General features: G+C 34.5%; 1 protein-coding gene across 3 annotated transcripts in view; it reads right to left on the bottom strand.

Annotated features, from left to right (window-relative positions):
* LOC124354487 (ubiquitin carboxyl-terminal hydrolase 7) overlaps positions 1 to 23,753 on the bottom strand; it is a 191,287-nt gene that overhangs the window by 2,115 nt on the left and 165,419 nt on the right. For all 3 annotated transcript variants that reach the window (XM_046804985.1, XM_046804983.1, XM_046804984.1), the window contains 3 exons: positions 23,332 to 23,455; positions 11,784 to 11,855; positions 9,239 to 9,341 (listed from right to left, as the gene is read on the bottom strand). In XM_046804985.1, coding sequence (XP_046660941.1) covers positions 9,239 to 9,341; positions 11,784 to 11,855; positions 23,332 to 23,455 — 299 coding nt within the window. The remainder of the gene's footprint in view (positions 1 to 9,238; positions 9,342 to 11,783; positions 11,856 to 23,331; positions 23,456 to 23,753) is intronic.

The raw sequence follows: 23,753 nt of genomic DNA on the forward strand, positions 1-23,753 counted from the left end.
TAAAAATTAAATGTTTTGTCTGTAATATTTTTATTTCTTGTTTTTACGAAGGAAAGTTAATAATTCTAAAACAGCCTATATATTATTTAAAATATTTTGTTTATGCTTTTATGCAATCATTTGTAAAATATAAAAATAAAATATCAAATAGATAAAACATAATTTTTATTTGACTCACATTTACCATAATTTACATACACCATAATTGCATGGATAAAAGTACAATAGCACTAGAGTACCATTAGGAACATGGTTTTAACCCTTTTAGGACCAACTAACGATATATCGTTAGTTTGTCTTTTAGGCTAAAAATACCAACTAACGATTTATCAGTAGTTTGGTTTTATGGGTATAAGAAAATAATTAATAACTTTGATTCAACCAAATTTTGACTCCACATCTATTGATAGTTTCTACATTCACAATCATCTTTGAATTTAGTAAAATTTTAATCCACAGAGGAGTGGGAAATGATAAATTGCGCAGTTGGTAGCGCTAGCTCTCAGCCGCGACCAACACGCGATCGCCAGTGCCAGCTGACTGACGCGGCCTGCCGAGTTTGTTTACGTTTTGTTCATTATGTTTAGATGATTATCGTGCTTCAAAATGACTAAAAGACATTTGAACGAGGATAGTATTGAAGATTTATTACGTTCTGGATAAGAGGCGTACAGTTAAATTCTGGAAAAAAGTTGTATTCAACGTTTTTGGACGAATGGTTCTAAATTCGTATATTCTGTATAAACTAAATTGTTTAGGTAAGCCTATGACTAGATATCAGTTTGTTGTGTCAATTATTAGAGACATAACTAAGGAATGGCTACGGATGAAGAATCCCAGTGGTACTGGTGGCGGCGGTGATGCTCCAGACAACCAGCCGGCTGCCAGCTCTTCTACTCAAACTTATGAAATATTCAAGTTACCAGGGAAACAAGAAAAATGTTGTGCTGTATGCAGTAAAATTAGTCTTCAAAGTGGTGGTAAAAAGAAGAGATCCAGAACTGCCTGTGTCAAATGTAATAAAGGCTTACATGGAGTGTGCCTCACCTAACATGTTTGTTAGACTTGTCAGGAGTTCTGTAACATTTCTTCTGTGTGCAAAATAATTTATTTTTAGTTTTTTAGTATGAGTAAGTTTTAGAATAGTTCTCATAAACTTTCAAACTTAATAAGACCATGAAATAACTGAGTTAGAGACAAAATATTGTTTCATTACTGCTTAATTGGCCTGTTCTCTGTCGTTGAGTTATCTTTTTCTGCTTCTATCTATTTTCTAATTTTTACCATTATTATTATTTTTCCTCGTATCTCAGCCATTTATTGAAGAAAAGTATTGAAATAAGTTGCAATCTCCTAAGCAATAACTTGTAAATACATGTATCTATATGTGTGGACTGTTCTATTTTTTTTAGATTACACAAAATTCCTGTAAACCAAAATTTTTTTTTTTATTTATAGGTGTTAATAAACCTTTTTTTGATTTGCACAAAGTAAAACCTATTTTCTTATTGTTAGTCACTTCATGCAGAAAAAATAGTTGAAAAAATTATTGAAATATCTCCACTACTTTAGAATATACAATTTTTCCCCAAACCCTTACACTTTTTAAAAATACAAGGCGGTCTTTTAGGCATAGAAAATCTGAAAACGCGCGGTCCTAAAAGGGTTAACCGTCTTAGTGATAGAAGCCGCTCTAGCGACGTTCATTCGTTTAATATGAATGATAGACGTCGATGCGTCGACGTTCAAACATGCCTTCGAAATCGTTGTCGCTGCTCGGCTATCTTCGGTTCGGCCGTTATTTACTGCATTGTGTACAGAAACGTCTTCTCTTTCCTCTAGATCCGTCTCCAGACGAATCTTCAAAAGAATAAACAAACAGCTGGTATTTGTTACGACGTTGTTTGTGTTTTACTCGCAGTCGCTAACCTATGAGTTGTGTCGGCGTGTTTACCGGTGTTGTTTCGTTTATTCCGATTGTAATACGTTCGAAATGGCGGAGGATTTACGTTCAGAAGATATTATAAATGTGTTAGAAGAACAAATGAGTGATGTAAGTGACAGTGACATCAGTGCAGACAATTTTCCCGATGATTATAATTCAAATCTTGAAGACTTTTCATCTGGCAGTGGCGAGGAGTTTCAACCTGATCCTGACGACCTAGGTACGTCATCTTCTGATGAAGAAACTAATAATGTACATAGGCCTAGTACTAGTAGAGCTTGTAATCCTAGACGTAGACCTCGACAAAGACAGGTACCTGGGCCTATTGAACCATGGATAAGGGCCTATCACCCTGAGCCAGAAAAGAACATCAGTAATGATTTTGAAGTCAGAAACCCTGGTGTCAAAAATTGCCCACCTAAAAATAGCCCTCCCATTGAATATGTTTCATTATTTTTCACAGCTTCTTTTTGGATTAGGCTTGTCAGGGAAACAAACTTGTATGAAAAAAATAATTTGGAAAAAATAAATAGTGACAATACACTAAAACGGTTCTCCAGGGTAAAAAAATGGATTGACTTGAACGTTGTTGACACGAAAAGATATTTTGCCTTTATAATAAATATGGGAATTATTGGTAAAAAAAATTTGACTAAATTCTGGGACCAAAGGGAATCCCAAAACACACCATGGTTTTCTAAATATTTCTCTGTAAATAAATTCCAACTTATAAATTTTTTCTTCCACTTGACATCGGCTCGACAAATTCAAAAAGGCGAACCAGGCTATGACCCATGGCAAAAAGTTAGACCATTCTTAGACCACCATTCATTCAAGAAATTTTTCACACCAAACCAGGAAATTTGTATTGATGAATCGTTGATTGGAATGAAAAATAGGTGCCCCTTCATTCAATATATGAGAAACAAAAACACAATTTGGAATCAAGAAATTTGAAGTTTGTGATAGTGGGACAAATTATGTTTATCATATTGAATTATATAGTGGGAAAGATTATTTGGCTGTATGGGATAGGGATGGTGTTCCATTTACTGAGAAAGTGGTTATGGAAGTTTTACAAAAAAGCAATCTACTTGATAAGGGCTATCATTTGTTTACGGACAATTTTTATACTAAAATACCTCTGGCAAAAAATTTACAACAAAAGAATACATTTCTCACTGGAACAATCAACAAGAGGTCTCAACGTTTGCCAGAAGCTGTAAAGCAAGCAGTTTTAGGTGCCAGAGAAAGTATATACTTTAGACAAGGAGCTTTGTTGTTAGTAAGTTATCGTCAAACTGTTTCCCGGAAGCCTGTCATGGTCCTCACAACAGCATGCCATGCTGAAGATAAAATAGTGAAAAGTAAAAAAGGTCTGGAAGGTAAGAAACCACTCCTTATCCACAAATATAATCAGTTTATGGGAGGTGTTGATGTAAGTGATAAGGCCATTTTTCATAACTCATGTAACTCCATGTACAGTACATAGTGTATATATTTCCATCATAAAAGTTTTTTCAAGTAAAATATTGTGCGAAAACTGTATATATTATTTATCCTCATGAAATTTAGAAAAAATTGGCTATCTTCAAATCTTTCTTTAGTGAGTTTTATACTATGTGGTTTTTGTGGTAAAAAAAAAACTTTTTCAAAAACCAGTTTTTTTAAATTTTTGAGCAAGTTTTAAGGGATATGTACAAAGGTAAGTAATTTTATTTATTTTAAAATCGTTCTTTATGTTCTTATGAATATTTTGGTATATGATATGTTGTATTTTCAATAAAATTAATAATTTGTATTAATTTTGAAGAAAACCCCAACGAAACACTCCAAATGCACCTATCATTCATAATAAACATATTCATCACTAGGAGGGTTAATCATTTTACTGTTTATTTGAAGTTTTTTTTTTGGTGTGATCAATTTCCTAACATGGTATTCAACCTACATTGTAATTAGGTTTATTTTGTCTGGGTCCAGGTCTATGCCTGCTTTTAATTACGAAAAAGTTAAAAAAAAAAACAAGTGACAATATCTGGTTGACCTATAGTCGATGTGCCTGCATTCCGCAGAAATACCTCAGTTGACCAATAGTTGACAGCCGATTACCACAAAGTTTTCAGAAGAAATTTCACTCTGATTTGATCAACATCACTATTCCAGTCTTCTTCAATAATTTGTTGTTAATTTTTAATATTAATATCACTGTAAACTATCAAAATAGTTTAATATTTCATCGTCATAGATGAAACTAGGATCAGCCATTTCTACAAACACAACACGAGTGCAGATAACATCTGAGATGGTGTTCTATTTTCATTTTCAGTTCTCTTGTATCACAAGTATAGATTAAAGTAATATTCATTGATCTATAGTCAACAGCTGGCCTAAAGGGGTTCTGCACAATTAGCTTAACTGGGTTATGAAGTTTTAATAAGCATTTGAAATCAATAAAAGGGCTTCCTTTATACACACAACGTACAATATAACAACAAATTTCATAGTGATCAATCAGCTGTCAAGTGGACTGGACCACTTTCTAACGCTGTAACACCAATGAATGGTTATCAGACAGCTTCCCTGGCCAGTTAAATTGTTTCCTAATATATATCGCTGTCGAACACAGTACTAGGCTCCTATTGTTTCTATGTAAATTCTGTAAGATTCACCATGATCAAATTCAGTTCTCAATCCCACGATTCATTCAATTTCAATTTTGAAAAATCCATCAACGATATTCATTGTTACAACACTTAAATAAAAGTAAAATAAATAATAACAATAAACTGTAATTGCTTGGGTATAATTACATTATCACAGTTCAGTTTGAAGATATACAACCAATTTTGGAAAATCCCTTCTACTAATTTAGATTTTTTTTTCTAATTATGTTATATTTTCACTAATATTAACTCTTAATACTCAGTTGTCCCTTCAGCTTGGTGAGCCTCAACAGATCGATGTCCATGGCAGTTTTCTTTGTCATATTGGATGATTGTTATCAGATCCAGTCCCTCTGCTGGGTGCACCACACTGAGTGGTAGTTAAGTGTTGAAGCCAAATCTCAAATAAACAGAATTTTCAAAATAGACTCAAAATCGATAATCAATCAATGAGATTAGCTGTACGAGTAATAATTGGACAGAAGTCATAGCCATATGTTCAATCATTCTGGTTCAGCAACACAGAGGCATGTGAAATTGCCTTTCACCAAATTAATAAACAATGATTCATTTTGACCAGAAAATAGTCTTGCACATTGTGCTGTCTGTCTGGAAGAGTGACACAAGCAACCAGGCCAAAGCAAGCTCTTTGTTATATGACCATTATCGTTGTTTGGTTAGTAGCTGTAGACGTAGCATTAAAGTTTTTAGTTAAAAAATTAAGGAAATATTGTGATTTTATGAATAACTGATTTAAAATTCCTCTATTCATGGATAAATAAATAAAAATGCCTATATTTCTCAAGCATATTCAGTTATCAACCGTTTTAACAATCACAATAAAGAAATAAGTAAAAAAAACGACAAAGTAATAAAGAATATTAAAATGCTTCAAACTGAATGTCAACTCATATTTATTTTAATAAACTGTACGGGACTCCGTTATACAATGAAGGGCCAAAGTATGAAAAATTTTTCTTCTGGCTATAAGCCTGACTTGAGAGAAATGAAGCTTTCTCTCATGGCAGGTGCTACATCGAGTTCTCTCCTTCTGATATGAGAGCACCTCACTGAGGAACTGTGACTCATTTACTTTGAGAGCTTTGTGGATCATGCAATAAATAAGCATCCTGCATACGGTTACTATCAGCAGAAAGTTAGCAACCTCTTGATGTCACATGATCGTTCCATTTCAGACAAAACAGATGGTAGCACTTGGTATTCTTTCCATATCCTCCCTTAAGATCTATAACTGCAAGATGTAAATACTGATAAAATATTCACGAGTGGGAGTTTTCAGATTCTAGTAGTAAGTTTCTGAACTCATACAGGTCACTTAGTCTACCTAATGCGCACTGAGAAGTGTGTGTGTGTGTGTGTGTGTGTGTGTGTGTGTGTGTGTGTGTGTGTGTCACATGGTCTGAAAAGAAGAACTCTATCTAACATGACATAGATGATCTTGACAGTGCCACACAATTCTGTACATCACTTTTTAAATCAGATGGAAGACGATTATTTGTATCACAATATTTATTTATAACTATCACAAACAATGTTAATCATAAATCTTTATTGTATAATTATTGTTATGGATCCCTCCATCTCATTCATGTCTCCCAACTTTCTAATTTTCTCACAATCGTTTTCACACACTTCTTTTAGTGAATGCTCAAAGTCAAATTTATAAAAATCCCTGAAGGTGACCAATTTGGGTTCTTTTCCAAGCCCTCATAATTGAATTCATAATAATCAGTTGGAATATAGCAAATGTTCTATATTTATGTTCTTGTATTGCCACGTGTCTGCTGTGTTATCTCTTTCATTATCAACAACAATAACAACAAAACCCGCATAAGAGTTACTCCCATAAGAAATGATTCCAGCTGACAATAAGCAAAGCTAAAACTCATCTGTAGTCTAGTGACAATATTAGGGAAAAAAGATAGCATGTGGATAAATTAATAGTGCCATTTAGTATATTACTATGTAAAATAGATTGGAGAATGTCAACAATTATGGATGTAATGTTGACTCACGTCACAATTTTAGCAATATCGACATTGGCGGCTTGTGCAGATTAGCACTCTGTGTAAAGAGTTTATCATGGTTTAGTAAATAATATGATGATTGGAGTTTGTATTTCTCGTGTCCTATGTTCTTGCATTGCTGCGCATCTGCTACTTCTATCTGTGGAGGTATAGTGAAGTTTTCTATTGAGGTGTTTTCTAAGTTTGTTTATCTATATATATATATATATATATATATATATATATATATATATAAATGAATGTTTGTGTGTTTGTCCTTTATAGAATCGCAAAATATTAGACAGACCATTATGAAAATTTGTATGTATAAGTATTTTTCCACAGAGAAGGTTTATAAGCTATGCCCATTGATGTAACTCACAACCAAGTGGCGCTGCAAAAGATAAAAGGTTTCAAAGCGCCTGCACAGTATAAACTGCAATTACGAGACAGTTACGTATATTACATAGCCAAACACTATTTGAAGGCGCTAAGTTATTATGTATATTTGTCTTTGAGATACATTTCAGATTGAACTTAAAGTTTGAGTGTTAGACCACTTTATAATAAAGTACATGTACGTGCACAATGGCTATAAACATAAATAGATTTTCTTGATCGTGGCAACAAGGCAAACTCTACATCGGCGTTGTAAATATAATTAAATTAAACCAGAAGTTCAAATACACGGGCAAAGCTTACGAAAAGCGTGCAAAGCCGCGGGAAACAGCTAGTTGCATAAAAAGAGAAAAGATAATTTCATACTTAAAAATTATTTGGCACATGATAAAGCTGTGCTATTGGGTGATTCAAAAAGAGCGCCGGTTTTGATATATCAAATTAAGAGATTTATTTTAATGAAAATCTGAAATCAAATAGATAAATTTGTTCATCTAACCTTCAGATTTCATGTATAAAAAATAATGTCATGCATGTGTCCTCCTCTGCTATGCTGGCACGCAACAACTCTGTCCATGAAATTAGCCATGACTGCACGACAAGTTTCCACTTCAATTTGGCTGACAACCCGTAGAATTTCCTCCTTCAACTCATTGATAGGGTTTATTGGCATAGACTAATGACTTTAGATAACCCCAAAGATGAAAGTCACAAGGTGTTAAGTCACACGACCTTGGTGGCCATTGATGGTCGGAATTACGAGAAATGACGCGATCCTGAAAGCGGTCACGGAGCAACACAATTGCTTCACAGGCAGCGTGGCACTATCCTGCAGAAACCACAACTGGTCAATGTCTATGTTATCCAAATGAGGTCACAAAAACTCCCTAATCATCGTACAGTATTGGTCTCCATTCACAGTCACAGCTTGCCCTTCCTGATCTTCAAAAAAATAAGGGCCGATGACGCCGCCCGACCAAAAGCCTCACCAAACTGCGAATTTCTCAATACCCAATCAACAAACTGTCGTCTCTTCTGGTAATCTGCCACTTTCAATTGTAGCGTCAGCTGAATTTTATAGGGGTGATATTTGAGATCGTACCGAAGAATTCTCTGTACAGAAGAACATCTTAAACCCAATTGTTGAGAACGGCGACGTATTGATTTCGCTGGGCTAACAGCCACACTGTCACGAACCACCTCAAAGTTCTGTTCAGTTCGGGCACAACGACAACGTCCAGAACTTTTGAGGTCGACCGTTGAACCCGCTTCTTGAAACTTTTTCATGAGTCTGCGAACTGTTGATTCATTACGTCCTAGAGTACCGCGAAGTCGCTTAACAGTAGCCGCATAACTCTCTCCACTCTGATAAAACGTTTTCACTATTAACACTCGTTGCGCACAAGTAAACTTCTCCATGGTTAGACACAGAATGCACTAATGAGAGAAATATCAGCTGCTTCAACAATCGGAATGTAGTCAGAAATAGAATCAAGGTCAAACATTGTTGCCAACCGATAAAATAAAATTTACCGGTCTTTTAAAAACCGGCACTCTTTTTTAATCACCCTATATTTACATTTATAGTTGATCTCTATATACCTCCTAACAATAACTGACTTAAATTTACACATGCCTATGAGTGAATAGTTAACACTAAACAATAGGATGTTGATTCTTTCTCACTTTGATCCCACATCATATTCTCACTGACACTTTCATTTGTGTCTGTAGAGGAGATCCAGTTGATCTTCTAGAATCACGAGGAGGGAACTCCATTGTAGATTAGAGTACGAGTGGTTGATGTCTGGCAGTGGTGAGAAACATGTCAGAGGATGATTTGAAAATTTTTAAAAATGAGTCCATTTCCCAACTGCCTTTTTGAGTGTTCATTAAAAGGGACTATAATAACCTCAGCTCTAATCATGTTTTAGCATACAGTAATTAGCGTACTGCTGGTCAACCAACAATTAGTAATGCGGCAGATTCAATTGTTAAATCTTGTAAATCGATTCTTGAATACGAATCTTTTATGAAGTAGTGGATTCGAGATTCAGCTTCGAAACATCATTATGCATAAATCACTAAGGCAATTACAAATTATTATAATTAGAATCACATAAACTCGGTCCATCCAAACATTTAATAAAAAACAATAATCGGTTCAGTATATTAACTAATAGTTGAATAGTCTATGCTACCTTGACCGTAGTGGGGCCTGAAGTCCTGTAGGTTGATGCTGTAGCCTTCGTTCTCCTCGTTTATGAACTGTGCTCGTCCCAACGAGATGATGGCGAACTTGAACTGTCAACATTATTAGACATCACTCCATAGAAAATAGAAACAAAGAACTTACAGGAAGAGCACTTAGTGCTATTGAATACATCATATATTTTAAATTTTTTATATTATTTTCAAAAATTTGACTACCTCAGGTCTTGGTGACAACCTAATTACACAGCAGTAGCCAGAAAGATCTAAACAATAAATGTATTATAAATAATTGTACAAGAACAGTAAAACAATTCAATCTCTACAATTGCATAAAAGGACCTGACAGAATGCAACTATATGGCAGTTTAATTTAAAATGTTCATCTTCTCATTGTGAACATGGTTACCAGCAAGTCGAACTTAACCCTTTAAGCGTCATGAAAAATTAGACCTGATCTTTGATAAAGTTACAATTTTTTTAAATGTTCAATGTGTAAAGTTAAATTTATTTTCGTTTCTGTATGTCAAAATAGAGTTATTTAACGGTAAATAAAATTTGTTTAGCCATTTTTGGATTTCCTAGGCTATTTTTTAACTTTTGAGAACAACGTAAAATAGCAGTGTAGTTGTCACTAATATTTTTATCATTTATTCAGTAAGTATGGGAATGAAACACAGTTTTATAGATAAACATATACTATATTACAAACCAATAAAATTAGAAAAATGCAAAAGTAGACAGAGTGTTTATTTGGTGGCGGGCTGTCACAACTGACATTCCGCGAGTCTCCCGCAAGCCACTGTTATCGCGTGGACTTTGAACCTTCTTATCGCTCGGCAACCTGTAGGACAGCCTTGCGGGGCTTGAATTATATTTCTTGCTTTCTGAGAACATCTTTATGACCGTAGTAAAATATTAAAAAGTTTGGGGTTGACCAAGTAATTGCTCAGAATTACCAAATCTTTTAATTCCGAATCGTCTGGATTCGCCATTTACACGAATAATGGTAAAAACCACTAAATAAATACTGGAAACTGCTGTATATAATATGAATAATTTACTTAAAAAGAATAGGACACAACAGAAAATTAGCGATAACCGAAATACATACGCTTGTACCAGACGCTTCTCACTAACTGGCTAGATGCCTTGACGGGAGCTCCCGTCAATGACTTTGTGAAAGGCGCGGGACCACGCCCACTAGACAGTGTTTAGCCAATTAGAAGCAACTGCCACTCCCATTGTAACAGAATTCGAGGCACGGCAACCCGTCTGTATGTCGTATGACTACTAGAACCATCTAGCAGCAAAATATTCAACTAACATAGCAGTAAGAAAATAAAGAATGCAAAAACGCGGGTCCACGGCAATAATGTTTTGAGCTTGTAGTGGCCCTCCGCGGATCCGCGTCAATAACGCTGGAAAGGTTAAAATGTTAGAATTTTATGTGTTACTTTACTGTCCTTTAACCCTTTGACTAGTAATTCAAGAGATATAGATCTTATATTAAGAGTTCTTACAAAGAAGGACAAACAGGCGATGAAACAAGTTTAAGAAAGATCTGTCAGGTCCTTAATAAACCTTTACAATAATTATATTTTACAGAAAATTATCCAATATATAGTTTGCTCAATAAATCTGTACAACTGCTACATGGTAAAGAAAAAGTCAAGAAGTTTTAGTTTAAAACATTTAACTGAGTAAAAATGTAAGTGAAAATATGTATCATGATTATACTCTCAGATATTTCAGTATTTGTCCAGTTTTTGCACAATTATTTTTAACTATTTGTATTCAGCAACATTGATTTCAGGACATGCTATTCTGTCATATTTGATTGAATAGTAAAATATACAATTCACACACTCCTAGATTTAACTCTTTCCACTCTGATTATCTGAAAATTGTTTTCCATTTTACATACATTCAATTTTGAGATAAAACTAATTTTTACTTGCTCACTCTAAAAAGCAATTACTTTATGTTGGGAAAGAAGATGATATTTTATTTGTTTCTCATACTACTATTAAAGAAATTAACAAATAAAACAAACTTGTTTTATCAACAAACCTATATAACAAGGTTTGGTACTCTGTTAACTGAAGTAAAAATATAAAATTATTCATTTTCTGTTTTTATTTTTTAAATAAAATTAAGTGATTTACAATGATAAAACAAAATTAATCATATCAATATATTTCATGACAAACCAATTTCCAACATCTTCATTGTTATAACAATAAAAAATTAATAAATACTACAGTGAGAATGAAGAAGTGTGTACAGTTTGCAATAAAACCAATAATGTAGACAGTAAAACTATGCTTAAATGGTTCTGAAACAATCTAGAAATATTAGTTTATGTCAAAGGAACTAGATCTGTCTAAATACAATCAAAGTGCATTGAAACGATGACAACAGGACCAACCTGTAATTGGTCTTGTTTCTGTTGTAGAACAGAATATGCAACAGAAAAATGTTCTAAATCATCTAAAGGTTATGAAAACTAAAGCAAGTTATCAAAGTACTTACCTTTTCAAATTCCTTGTCTTGAATACCTAATTTTTTCGCAATCCTTTCTTTGACATCTGAAAATGGTTCTCCCTGAAAAAATTAAACCATAACTTTATAGTCAACCTCATACCATACAAGGTACAATACAAGGACTGTCCAGAAAGTAGATTCAAGATCCTTATTGGTCTTTAAACATATTCAACAGTACAATAGACTTCGTCAAGTTACTAAACAATATTCTAAACTATAACTAAAACAAATAATTCAGATTCTACCTACTCAAATACATACCTACTCAATACATACCTACTCAATGCAACATGGCTGCCAAGTAAATATCAGGAGCTAGTGAGTTTAAGTGAAAAGTGAGTTTTTAGCTAGGAAAAAGATTATTAGAAATAACAAAATGCTCACCTCAAGTTAACATGGAGACCGTGAGTTCAACTAGCAATAAGACTTTATAATATACTCACTCAATCTTTAAAGAACTCAAATTAAAAAATTAAGCACTGTCCACTCACTAAGCTGGCATTCCAACTGCCATATTAAACATATTTTACTCTTTAAAAAAAAAAACACTTCATTTTTGAGTTACTTGCAACTTAATAAATGAAGTATGACAACATTAAAGATAAAATAATAAAAGCACTTGCAAGTAATCATACACACGTATGCCACTGCCATACTGTAGAAATAGCTGACACTTCGGCAGTAAGGTCATTGGCATGGACACCTCTGTAGCTGAGCTTGTTCGTCCGTAGTCGTCACTCAGTGAAACAACACAACGTATTCATTGCCCCTGCATTTTCACATATGCAATACTGATACAGCTGTGCAAAGTATTAAACAGTAGCACATTCTCAAGGCAGTATTGTATACAGGCGTAGAAAAAACTGTGACAATTTGATCTTTCTTTGCACTTTGTATTGTCTATTGTTATCTGCCTTCGCATTTCTGACAAGAAACTATGTATGCACTAAAAGATACAGTCTTTGTCAAATTAAGAGGTCATCCAGCCTGGCCTGCATTTATAGACAAAATAGAAAAACTAAAAACTCGATTGAGATTTCACATAGTTTTCTATGGCACTCATCAAACAGCTGTCTGTAGTGAAAAAGAAATTTATCCATTTTATGACTTTCTTAAAAATGAAATTCCAAACATTCAAATTTTAAAACCTGACCTCCAAAAGGCACTAGACGAAGCAAATAGGGCATTGCTAACAGACCAAAAATCTGGTTTCATCCTCCAAACCTTCTAAAGTAATTTATGAATGCAGTGAACAAGAACTCGAGGAAAAAATTCTAAACCTAACCTCAAATGAAACCCCAGGATCTGGAAACATCCCTTACTCTTGCTGCAGAAGCAGGAAATTTATTGCTTTTTGAGAATAATAAATTGAAACAAACAGATTTTTGACCTTAGCCATAAGAATTCAGGTTTAGAAGATAAACTAAAAGCTGCAGAAGACCAAGTAGAAACCCTTACTCAGCTACTTTGTAGTGAAAAAAATGACCATAGTATAGAAAAAGCCTATCTTCTTAGGAAAATTAATGATAAAGAACAAATGCTAAAAGATGTTGAGGAACAATCAGAAAAAGACCAAAACATGCATGAAAGGAAGATAAAAGACCTTCAAGATGCCATTAACAAAAGTAAGCTTGACCATTCCTCTTTTAAGAAAACTGAAGAGGATTATCATAAGGCAACAAAAACCAATGAAATAATGATAAAAATGCAAACAGACATTACTGAAAAAATTAAAGAAAGAAATAGACACCCTGAGAGATACAGTAAAATCGTTAAGGGAAGAAAAAGGAGTCTAATATCAACCAATTTCAGCTTGTAAAAGATAACCTGGAAACTTGTAATACTGAACTGGAGGCAAGAATTCAATTTCTTGAGCTCACTCTATCCTTACACACCAAGCCAAACAAGAATGAAGCTAGCAATAATGAAAACCACATTAACATACTTAATGGTGTACCTTCCACCACTCATGTTGCTTTCCTCCAGATGAAGATGTTTCATGTACAAGCCAAGGACTTTTAAAAGAAATACCTGGTGAGAAGTTTGATGAAACTCTACAAAAACCTGATAACCAACCTAAAACCTTATCTCCACTTTTAGCTGACAATGAGGACATCAACAGTGTGTTATTGAAAGAAATTGAAGACCGAATTAACTCTCAGAACCTCTGTCTCCGAGAAGATTATTATAGTTGAGCCCATGATACACCGCTACTTTGATGGATCCTACCCAGTGCTCAGGGACAAGAAACAGGGGGGAAACCTTCTTAGAAGATAACCACAAAGCAATAACCGCGGACATATACGAAATTGAGGAAACTCGGGCTGAAGAAGTAATGGAACTCCGTAAAATAAAAACCTACCATCCAAAAACCATAAATGCAGAACAAAATCTTAAACCCATAGAGAAGGACAAAAAAGGCAGAAATCAAGAATCTTTTTAAACTCTGCATACCACAAACGTAATAAGCAAACACTACAGGAATTGGACCAGCATTGCACACCCAAGGCAGAGAAATATTTTATTGAACCAACACTAAAAAGTGCATTCAACTCCTTCGGTACATCTCAGCTCCAGCCCCCTTGCACAGCCTACAAATTGGACAAAGATGAAACTTTCATCGACTTCTTTAATAATAACATAAAAGACTACTTAAAAAACTTAAGTAAGGCTTCTTTTTCCAACAGTTATTATGGAAAATGATATAGGGAGAGTCAGCCAAACTCCCTTTAACAAAAAACTGAACCACGATATTTTACCTCAAGATGGACAAATACCTAACCAAGACATAGGGAGAGTCAGCCAAACTCCCTTTAGCAAAAAACTGAACTACAACATTTTATTACAAAATGGACAAATACCCGACCAAGACATAGGGAAGAGTCAGCCAAACTCCCTTTAAACAAAAAACTGAACCATGATATTTTAACTCAAGATGGACAAATACCCCAACCAAGACATAGGGAGAGTCAGCCAAAACTCCCTTTAGCAAAAAACTGAACTACAACATTTTATTACAAAATGGACAAATTCCCGACCAAGACATAGGGAGAGTCAGCCAAACTCCCTTTTACCAAAAAACTGAACCACAACTCTCTATCCTACGCAACAGAAAATGAGCTACAAGAGCCCCATTAACATTATACATGGTAATGGTGCAAATCAAAGTTTTTTAGACCTCTGCCAAAAGATAAAAGTAAAACTAAAAACAAAATAGTCCCTCTGTGCACAGAAACACAGGGGAGAAATTTAATGACACAAGTAAACTGACTATATTACATCAGAACATCAACTCCATGTCAAATAAAGTGAACAGACTAAACCACTTGTTAGACGAATTCCTCCCTAGTATTGTTGTGCTAACGGAGCACGGACTAAAACATGATGCTCTTGAAAATACCAAAATTCCTAACTATGAACTGGTAGGAAGTTTCTCTAGGATGCATCATCAAAAAGGAGGTGTAGCCATATATAAACACTTAAATCTGGGAAATAAAGTGGACAGGATTGATACAATTCCAGCACTAGAGATGATATGTGAGACCCAACTTATCAAAATCAAAGAAGGTCAAAAGAGCATCTATGTGTTGGGTGTTTATAGACCACCATCTGGGAACTTGGATGAGGCAAATCGATCACTTAACAGAGATCTTGAACACAATCCCCTTTCAACAAAGCATTATAATGGCGACATAAACGTGGACAACCTAGTTCAAGACAGTCCCTGTTTGAAACTTAATGACGCTCTTGCACAATATGGTGTTAGGAGATTATCACTGCCACCTACCAGAGTAACCAGCACTACATCAACATCAATTGACTGTGTCTGCTCCAACAATCCCTTTACCAGAAGTCACAGTAGATGTCTTGACCACAGGGCTTTCGGATCACAACGCACAGCTGTGTTCAACCGAATCTGAAGAAATCACCTGTTCCCACAACTTATTCAATTAGAAGACATCTTAATAAAAATAACCTTGACAGCCTGAGTGACTACTTAAAGGGACTTAACTGGGGATTAGTGCTTAATGCACCAGCTGTGGACACTGCTTTTAAAAATTTTAGCCAAATACTTAACTCTGCAATGAACCTAACATGTCATTATAAAAAAAAACCAAAGCAAAGCGTAATGCAAGAGCTTGTCACTTTAATGATCCAGAAGCTCAAAGACTGAAGACCGAGTTTTTAGAAGCCTTAAATAGAGAAGAAACCACAGGTTGCGTAGCTGCTAAAACCCAAACAGCAGAAAAGAAAAAGCCTATGATATGAGACTGAAATATCTAAAAAGGCAAGCAATAGTAGACCGCATAAGCAACTCAGAAAACAGTCAAAAGCAGTCTGGGACACAATTAATAATGAACGCCATAAGAAGAAACAGGACACTCCACTTGAATTGAACAGTCAATGGCAACAAATTAAACAATCCATTCGAAATAGCTGAGCACCTAAATACTTATTTTACAACTATAGCTGAGATAACACTAAAAGAAGCAGGTCAAACTTCAGATATCTCAAGGAAGCCTCAATGCACCACCAATGCACCTGAATTTGTTATTCATAGCACTACACAGGCAGAAGTTAAGAAAACCATCATGGGCATGAAATCAAAGCCATCAGCAGGCATAGATGATGTCTCATCTATCTTACTTAAGCACTGTGTTGATGAAATTACACTGCCTCTGACTGATATTATGGAACAAGTCCTTAGCTCAGGGTATTTTTCCAGCTGACCTCAAGATTGCCAAAATAATCCCTATTAAGAAACAACCAACAAAGCACAGAAGCTGGCCACTTTAGACCAATATCTCTTGTATCAACCATCTCCAAGATAATTTGAAAAAATCGTTTTAACAAGATTAATAACCCACCTCATGGACAATAATTTGCTCAGTAAACACCAGCACGGATTTTTATCCTCTAAATCTACAACCACAGCTATCACTGACTTCTTTGAGAATGTAATTGACCAAATTGAAACTGGAAAAATAGTATCTGCTATTTTCTTGGATCTAAGTAAAGCTTTCGACACACTGGGACATAATTTACTTCTTACTAAGCTAATGACTTTAGGAATCCAAGGTAATGCAATAAACTGGTTCAATAGTTATTTGAAGAACAGGACTCAACTAGTAGAGCTGAAATATACAGTTAATAACACAGTTTTAACCATGCTAGGTCAAAACCCCTCAATATAACAAGAGGGGTCCCTCAAGGCTCAGTACTGGGTCCAGTATTGTATGTATTGGTAACAAATGACCTCCCAGATTACCTAAAGGAGCAAGCCCACACCACAATGTACGCTGATGACACAGCTCTTATACTTGCTGAAAAAGGCCCTAATGATTTAGATTGTCAGGCCTTCATTGCTTTCAATATGGCAAAACAATATTGTCAAGAGAACGATCTTGCACTAAATGACAGCAAAACTAAACAAATCCTGTTTACAAGAGCTGCAACTTATAACCGAGGGGTTGCCAATGGTGGAAGTAGAGGACGAGACCAAATTCCTGGGAGTGATCATTGACCAACATCTGTCCTGGACCCCTCATGTGGACATGGTGTGCAGGAAAACTGAGTACTGCCCTGTATGTTGTAAAAAGAATAAGGTCTGTTGCAGATCTGTCAACGGCCAGGGTCGCTTATTTTGCCCTATTTGAGTCTGTTGTGAGGTATGGTTTGATAATATGGGGAGGGTCAAGTATAGGAAATATGACTAAAGTTCTAAAACTTCAAAAGAAAGCGGTAAGAATATTGGCAGGTCTAAATCATCTTGACTCGTGCAGAAGTGCTTTCAAAGACCTTGGAATTCAGACAGTGGTGGCTCTTTACATTCAACAAACCATTCCACATGTATTTAACACTGATTACAATAGACTGGGCGAAATTCATTCATATGGAACCCGCAATGTGACAGACTTCGTCTTACAACCTCATCGACTCACCATGACTACCAAGAAGCCATCTTATGCAGGTGCAAAAATTTTACAATCTCCTACCAAGACACCTCAAAAGTATAACAAGAGAGTCAGCGTTGAAGAGGAATCTCATGCATGGCTTGCTGACAGGACTTTTTACTCCATCGAGGAATTTTTAAACTGGACATGACATTTTTATCTTGATCTATGTTTTAAACTAGATAAAATTTTTTACATACATATTGACACATATTTCTGTACTCGATGTATATGAATAAAGTTCTCTTTGATTGATTGATTGATTGATTCAATCCAGCCTACCAGTAAATATATAGATCTATATAATTAATAACAAAAATAACCAAACAACCAACAGATCTATATAAATTGACAATAATAAATAAATAACTATTAACATATTTAACATGGATAAAATTTTTAAACTCAACAATATCAAAACTGAATAAATACATTGAGAGACAAAATTTAAAAATTTAATGTTGTGGTATCACAATATTAATTTTTTAATATAAAACATAACTACATTCATCCACAAAATAAAATATATTAACTTTTAACCAGCACCTTAAAACTTTTTTAAATTTGACTAAAAATACAGATCTAGCATGTAATGGTAACTTACTAAACAATTTAATTTTCATAAAAAGATGAATGCATTTTGTTTTGGTTAATTTAACTGGTAAGAGTTGTAACAAATGCTTTGTTCTAGTAGTATACCTGTAATCATGAATATCCTGTCTAGTTTTGAATTTTTCAAATGGTTCCTTTACACTTATAAGACAGTAGAATATGTACATATTAGGATTGGTCATTATTTTTAGTTCTCTTTTTTTGCCATTTCAATACTCAACAGGAGGCTAGAAGCATATCCATAGTTATACAATGTTTCAATTTACTCAAGAGATAGACTACTCTAGATAATTGTTTACACAATTGATCTATGTAATGTTCCCAACTTAATTTGCTGTTGAGGTATACCCCTAATAGTTTTACAGGTTTACTAACTTCATAATTCCTATTTAAAGTAAACAGTATTTTCTCAGCCTTTTGGTCATTTACTACTAAGTAATTTGTCTCAAACCATTCCATAACAGATTTTAACGCACGGTTTTCTTCCATAATGAGATTGTCGTAATTTTCACTGAAATTCAAGAGTGTGGTGTCATAGACAATAGACAAACTTCTTTATTAGCATATTCATCAAGAACAGTAATAGAGTCAGAAATTAGATAAACTTGTTTTGGAAAAATAATTTTTGAGTCCGATGATGCATCACATTTGAGAGCGATTGTTGAGTTCCAGTTGAAGGCCTCCAGTCTTGGTTCAAGAATTCGTCAATGGTGTAAAAAGGCTGTCCAACAAGCAAGTCATGGAGTGCTTTTTTAAAAGCGTTACCCTGAAGCTCTGTTAATGGTTGTGGTAGATGGTTCCATAGCTTTCGCCCAATGTAGGTTGGTTTCTCCTCGAAAAGTGCTGTGCGGTGTATGGGTAGAGTGTAGCTTGTTGCATAACGTGTGTTGTAGTGATGAAGGTCCTTTCCAGTTTTGAGATTCTTCTGGTGTCCATACATGATAACTTCTTGGATGTATAGCGCAGTAAGTCATTATCTGGAGTGTCTGGAAGGCATGTCTGCAGCTCTGCCTTGGTTCTAAGTCAGCCAAAACTCGGATGGCTTTTTTCTGTAGGGTAAGAACTCTATTAAGGTTTCCAACTGAGGAGCCACCCTAAACTGCAAGTCCATACCTCATGTGAGTTTCTACTAATGAGTAGTAAGCTGTTTTGGCTGATTCCAAGTTGCTGATCCATTTAATGCATCGAACAACATATATTCCAGATGCTAATTTTTTGCAGACATTGTTCACTTGCTCAGTCCAGGTTAGGTTTCTGTCCAGAATGACTCCAAGAAATTTTACATGATTTTCAACTGTTACATTGGCGATGCTGGGAGTAGTGTCTCTTTTCTTACTGAAATTAATTTGTATTGTTTTTTGTGGGTTTATAGCCAGGTCATTAATTTTGTTTTACAATAATTCAGAGCCTTGTTTAGAGAGGTTGTAGCAGCTGCACAAACACCTTCTGCAGTGAGATCCTTATCAGGAATGTTGTGTCGTCTGCGTACATTAGGCATGATGTATTATTACATTATTATTATTATCATTATCATCTTGGGTATGTGTTGGGAAATCATTTACAAATAGAATAAAGAGGACTGGGCCCAGTACAGACCCTTGTGGAACTCCTCGGAGAATAGGAAGTGGTTTTGACTGGCGTGTTTTTGTAATTCCAAGTGTGGTTGTCTGTACCTCAACTACTTGGGTTTATCCTGTCTATTCTTTTTCAGCGTCAGCTCAGCTACGTTAGTAAAATAAGTATTAAAATGTTCAGCTATATCCTGAGGGCTCTCAGTCTCTCTGTTATTAATTTTAATATGCATTTGTGGATATTTTACTTGGGTTTTTCCTCTTTTTTCATTGTTTATAAGGCTCCATAGGGCTTTACTCTTGTTATCAGCTGTAGTTTGCATTTGCGTTTTGGTTTAATTGTCTGAGTTTCTTGTCATAATTTTTCTTCCTTTCTACCATGATCTCTTAATCTTGCACATTTCCTGTTGTTTCATATTTATGTAGAGCCTTTAGAAAGTCAAATTTAAAATTTTCTGCCTCATTGTCATAGGGGAAGGTTCTCTTTTTTCTTTTCTTAATACATTTCTTTTTGGGACAGGCAATGTCAAGATACACTTGTAGGATCCCTTGAAAGATATTGTATGCTGCATCTGAGTCACTAGCGAGATGAATTTGGCCCCAATTTTTATTGTAAAGGATAGATGTAAGAGTATCAAGGCTCCATTTACTGAAACATCTTTTGTAAGCATACTCTGACGAAGTTTTCAATTCATAGCTGTGAATCATGTAAATTTGTGCAGTATGCTCAGAGAGTCTGGACTGAATTATGGCCGTGTCGATGTTGTCTTCTGGTAAATTTGTGCATATACAGTCAATTGAGGTCGCAGTGTTATGGGTGATGCAGGTGGCTGGTAAAGGCAGTCTTTTGATTTGGTGAGAAGTAAGTTCATCTTCTAAAGTGGTATTATCCACCGTATTCTTCAGTCTGTCTATATTGATGTCACCAATCAGTACAAGCTGTTTGTTGTGTGCTTGTATATGCTCGAGGATGTTTGCTAGTGTTTACACTTGCCCTTACATTTTCACTTGGTGATCTGTATATTCCGAGAATATGTACAATGTTTTTTCTAGACTCAATAGATACCATTGCTGTTTCACAACTGAACTGAAGACAGAGGCATTTAATACTGAGGAGCTTCGTACATTAAATGAGAAACCATTAACAGTAACAACAAACTAAAAAGGGCCCAAGACAGAACCATGTGGGACTCCAATTTCAATAGGTTTTAGTTCGGATCTATCTTTATTTTGCACTACCATCTGCTTTCTATTTTTTAAATAGGATATCATTAACTGCAGTTCTTTGCCTCTAATACCACATCATAAAGTTTGGATAGTAGTAACTCATGATCTATGCAGTCAAATGCTTTGGTCAAGTCGATTAATGTTGCAGATGATCAACACCCCCCTTTCAAAATTCACAAAAATTTTGTCTACAATATTTTTAACTGCTTTTATTCTACTTCGGTTCTGTATGAACACAAACTGTTCCTAACAAAATAGATTATTATTAACAAAAAATGAATTTAGTTGCCATTTTATACATACCTCAAATATTTTACTAAAATTGGTACTAACAAAATCAACCTGTAGCTAGATCGACTGAATTTGTCTTCTTTTTCGTACACAGGAGTTACTTTAGTAACCTTAAGGGCATGAGGGAATACACCTTGCTCTATCATCATATTAAACAATAATGACAATGAATCAGCTATTTCATTGATAATTTATTTACAAGCATATTAGAAATACCATAACAGTCTTCACTACATGATAGGCTTAGATTGGCAACAATTTTTAATACATCAACTGTTGTAGTTCTTTACCATGTTAGAGTGTCACAGTCATTCATATTGGATTTAAGATCCAACTTACTTACTAACTTAGTAAAATAGTTATTAAAAGAACTGGAATTTATTACTGAGTCACTGTAATTTATTCTACTGCCTGTTTCACTCTTAATAACTTTCCATGCAGCCTTGCATTTATTAGAAGAGTCTTTAATATATTCTTCACTTGCCATTTTTTAAGGTAATTTATCGTATTTCTATAGAGTTGTTTTAACATTTGCATAATCTTTTTTATAATTACTTTCATTGCTTGTTCCTTACCTACTTTTAAATCTATCATAAAATGTTACAACAAACTTTTTCATTTCTTGTAATTCTGGTGTATACCATTTAATATTACGCCTTACAACAGTTTTTACCTTAATTTCCTTTAATTTACAGCACTCATTGAGAGAGTTTGTCACTAATAACATAAAATTATCAAAATCTAGTTCTGCATCAGTATGTTTATTCAGTTGTGATAAGCTAGACTGACATATATATTCTCTAAACTGAAATATTGCTCCTAGTGTCAGATCTCTTTTAGTTCTAGTTTTGTACTTAGGAAGGTTATCTGAAAGAGATAATCCATTGCAACACATTTGAAATGAACACTGCAACTGAAAATCATACCAGTTGAGAAGTGCGATCTATGTCAAGGATTTTACTGGTGAAAAATCACAAACCAATTTAAATTTATTGGCTGATTTGTGATATGTATGGCCAAGGAATAATAAGTGAAAGCAGAGTGAGGTAATGAAACAATCCATGAAAATCATCATTTAAGTAACTCACAGAATATTTTCCCCAAATTTCCCAAAAAACTTTATCCACACATGGCCAATCATACCCAAGAGCTCTTGGATGGTTTTGGTTGGGAAGTTTTCAAGCATCCGCCTTAGTCTGGATATTGCCCCGAGTAACTACCACCTGTTTCCAGCGATGAAGATCTGGCTCGCTACTCAATGATTTGACGCTAACACTGAACTGCATGTCAGTGTAAACCAGTGGTTGAACTCAAAGGCAGCAGATTTTTACAGAGAGGGTATTGAAAAGCTTGTAAAACGTTAGGATTAATGTCTTAATTTAAATTGTGATTATGTAAAAAAAAAAAATAGCCCAAGAGTTTACCTTCAAAATGTAAATAATATTGTAATTTTCTATTTAATTATTATTTCATTTTTATTTCAACACGTTTGTTACTTTCTGGACAACCCTCGTAAATTAATTTAAAACCACTTAGTCACTAACTGCTGAGCAGGTGCTCAACCCAACAAATATAAAGCCACTAGGAAAGTAATCTCATATACATAATATACTTCTAGCTACTCTAAACCAAAGGTAAGGTTTTGCATTCTCCATGATAAAATTCAATTATTATAAGTTATTGACTGAAGTAATGACATTTTGCAAAATATATGAATATGTAGTTGTTAAACAAAAGTGCACTGGTAGTTAAGTTCAACTTAATTTGAAAAATGTTTATGATAAATCTCTAATAACACGTGTGGCACTAATTATAAAAACATGACCCTGACAGAAGTTAATGTGACAAATAAGAGAATCTCCAAATGAAATTTTCACTCACATGTTTCACTTTGATTAGGAACGGGATGCCAAATGTGGAGAAGATATCTTTATAGAAATGCGCGACTGGAATCAATGATTCATCTTCGGCAATCTCTAACTCATCTTTGGGAATCTCTTCTATCCTGAAAACAGAAATTCAACAAAGTGTTCATTTCACCCTCACATAATCAATCTCTCTTTAGGAGTCTCTCCTATCCTAAAAACATAAATTCAAATAGCCCTAACACAAACCACCCATACATATACAAAACAAATTGGCCTTTTTTGCTTTATGCCAAGTTGCTTGTCTAGTGCTTTCTGTAACAACAATAAAATTCTGTTTTAATTTATAGATTTTATATAATAGAATTTAGTTTTTAATATATTTTATATTAATTAGTACCAAATTAAAATTAATACTTTACTATGTAATTTTGAGTA

The sequence above is a fragment of the Homalodisca vitripennis genome, chromosome 2 (assembly GCF_021130785.1).
Source record: "Homalodisca vitripennis isolate AUS2020 chromosome 2, UT_GWSS_2.1, whole genome shotgun sequence".
In the NCBI taxonomy this organism is placed as follows: Eukaryota; Metazoa; Arthropoda; class Insecta; order Hemiptera; family Cicadellidae; genus Homalodisca; species Homalodisca vitripennis.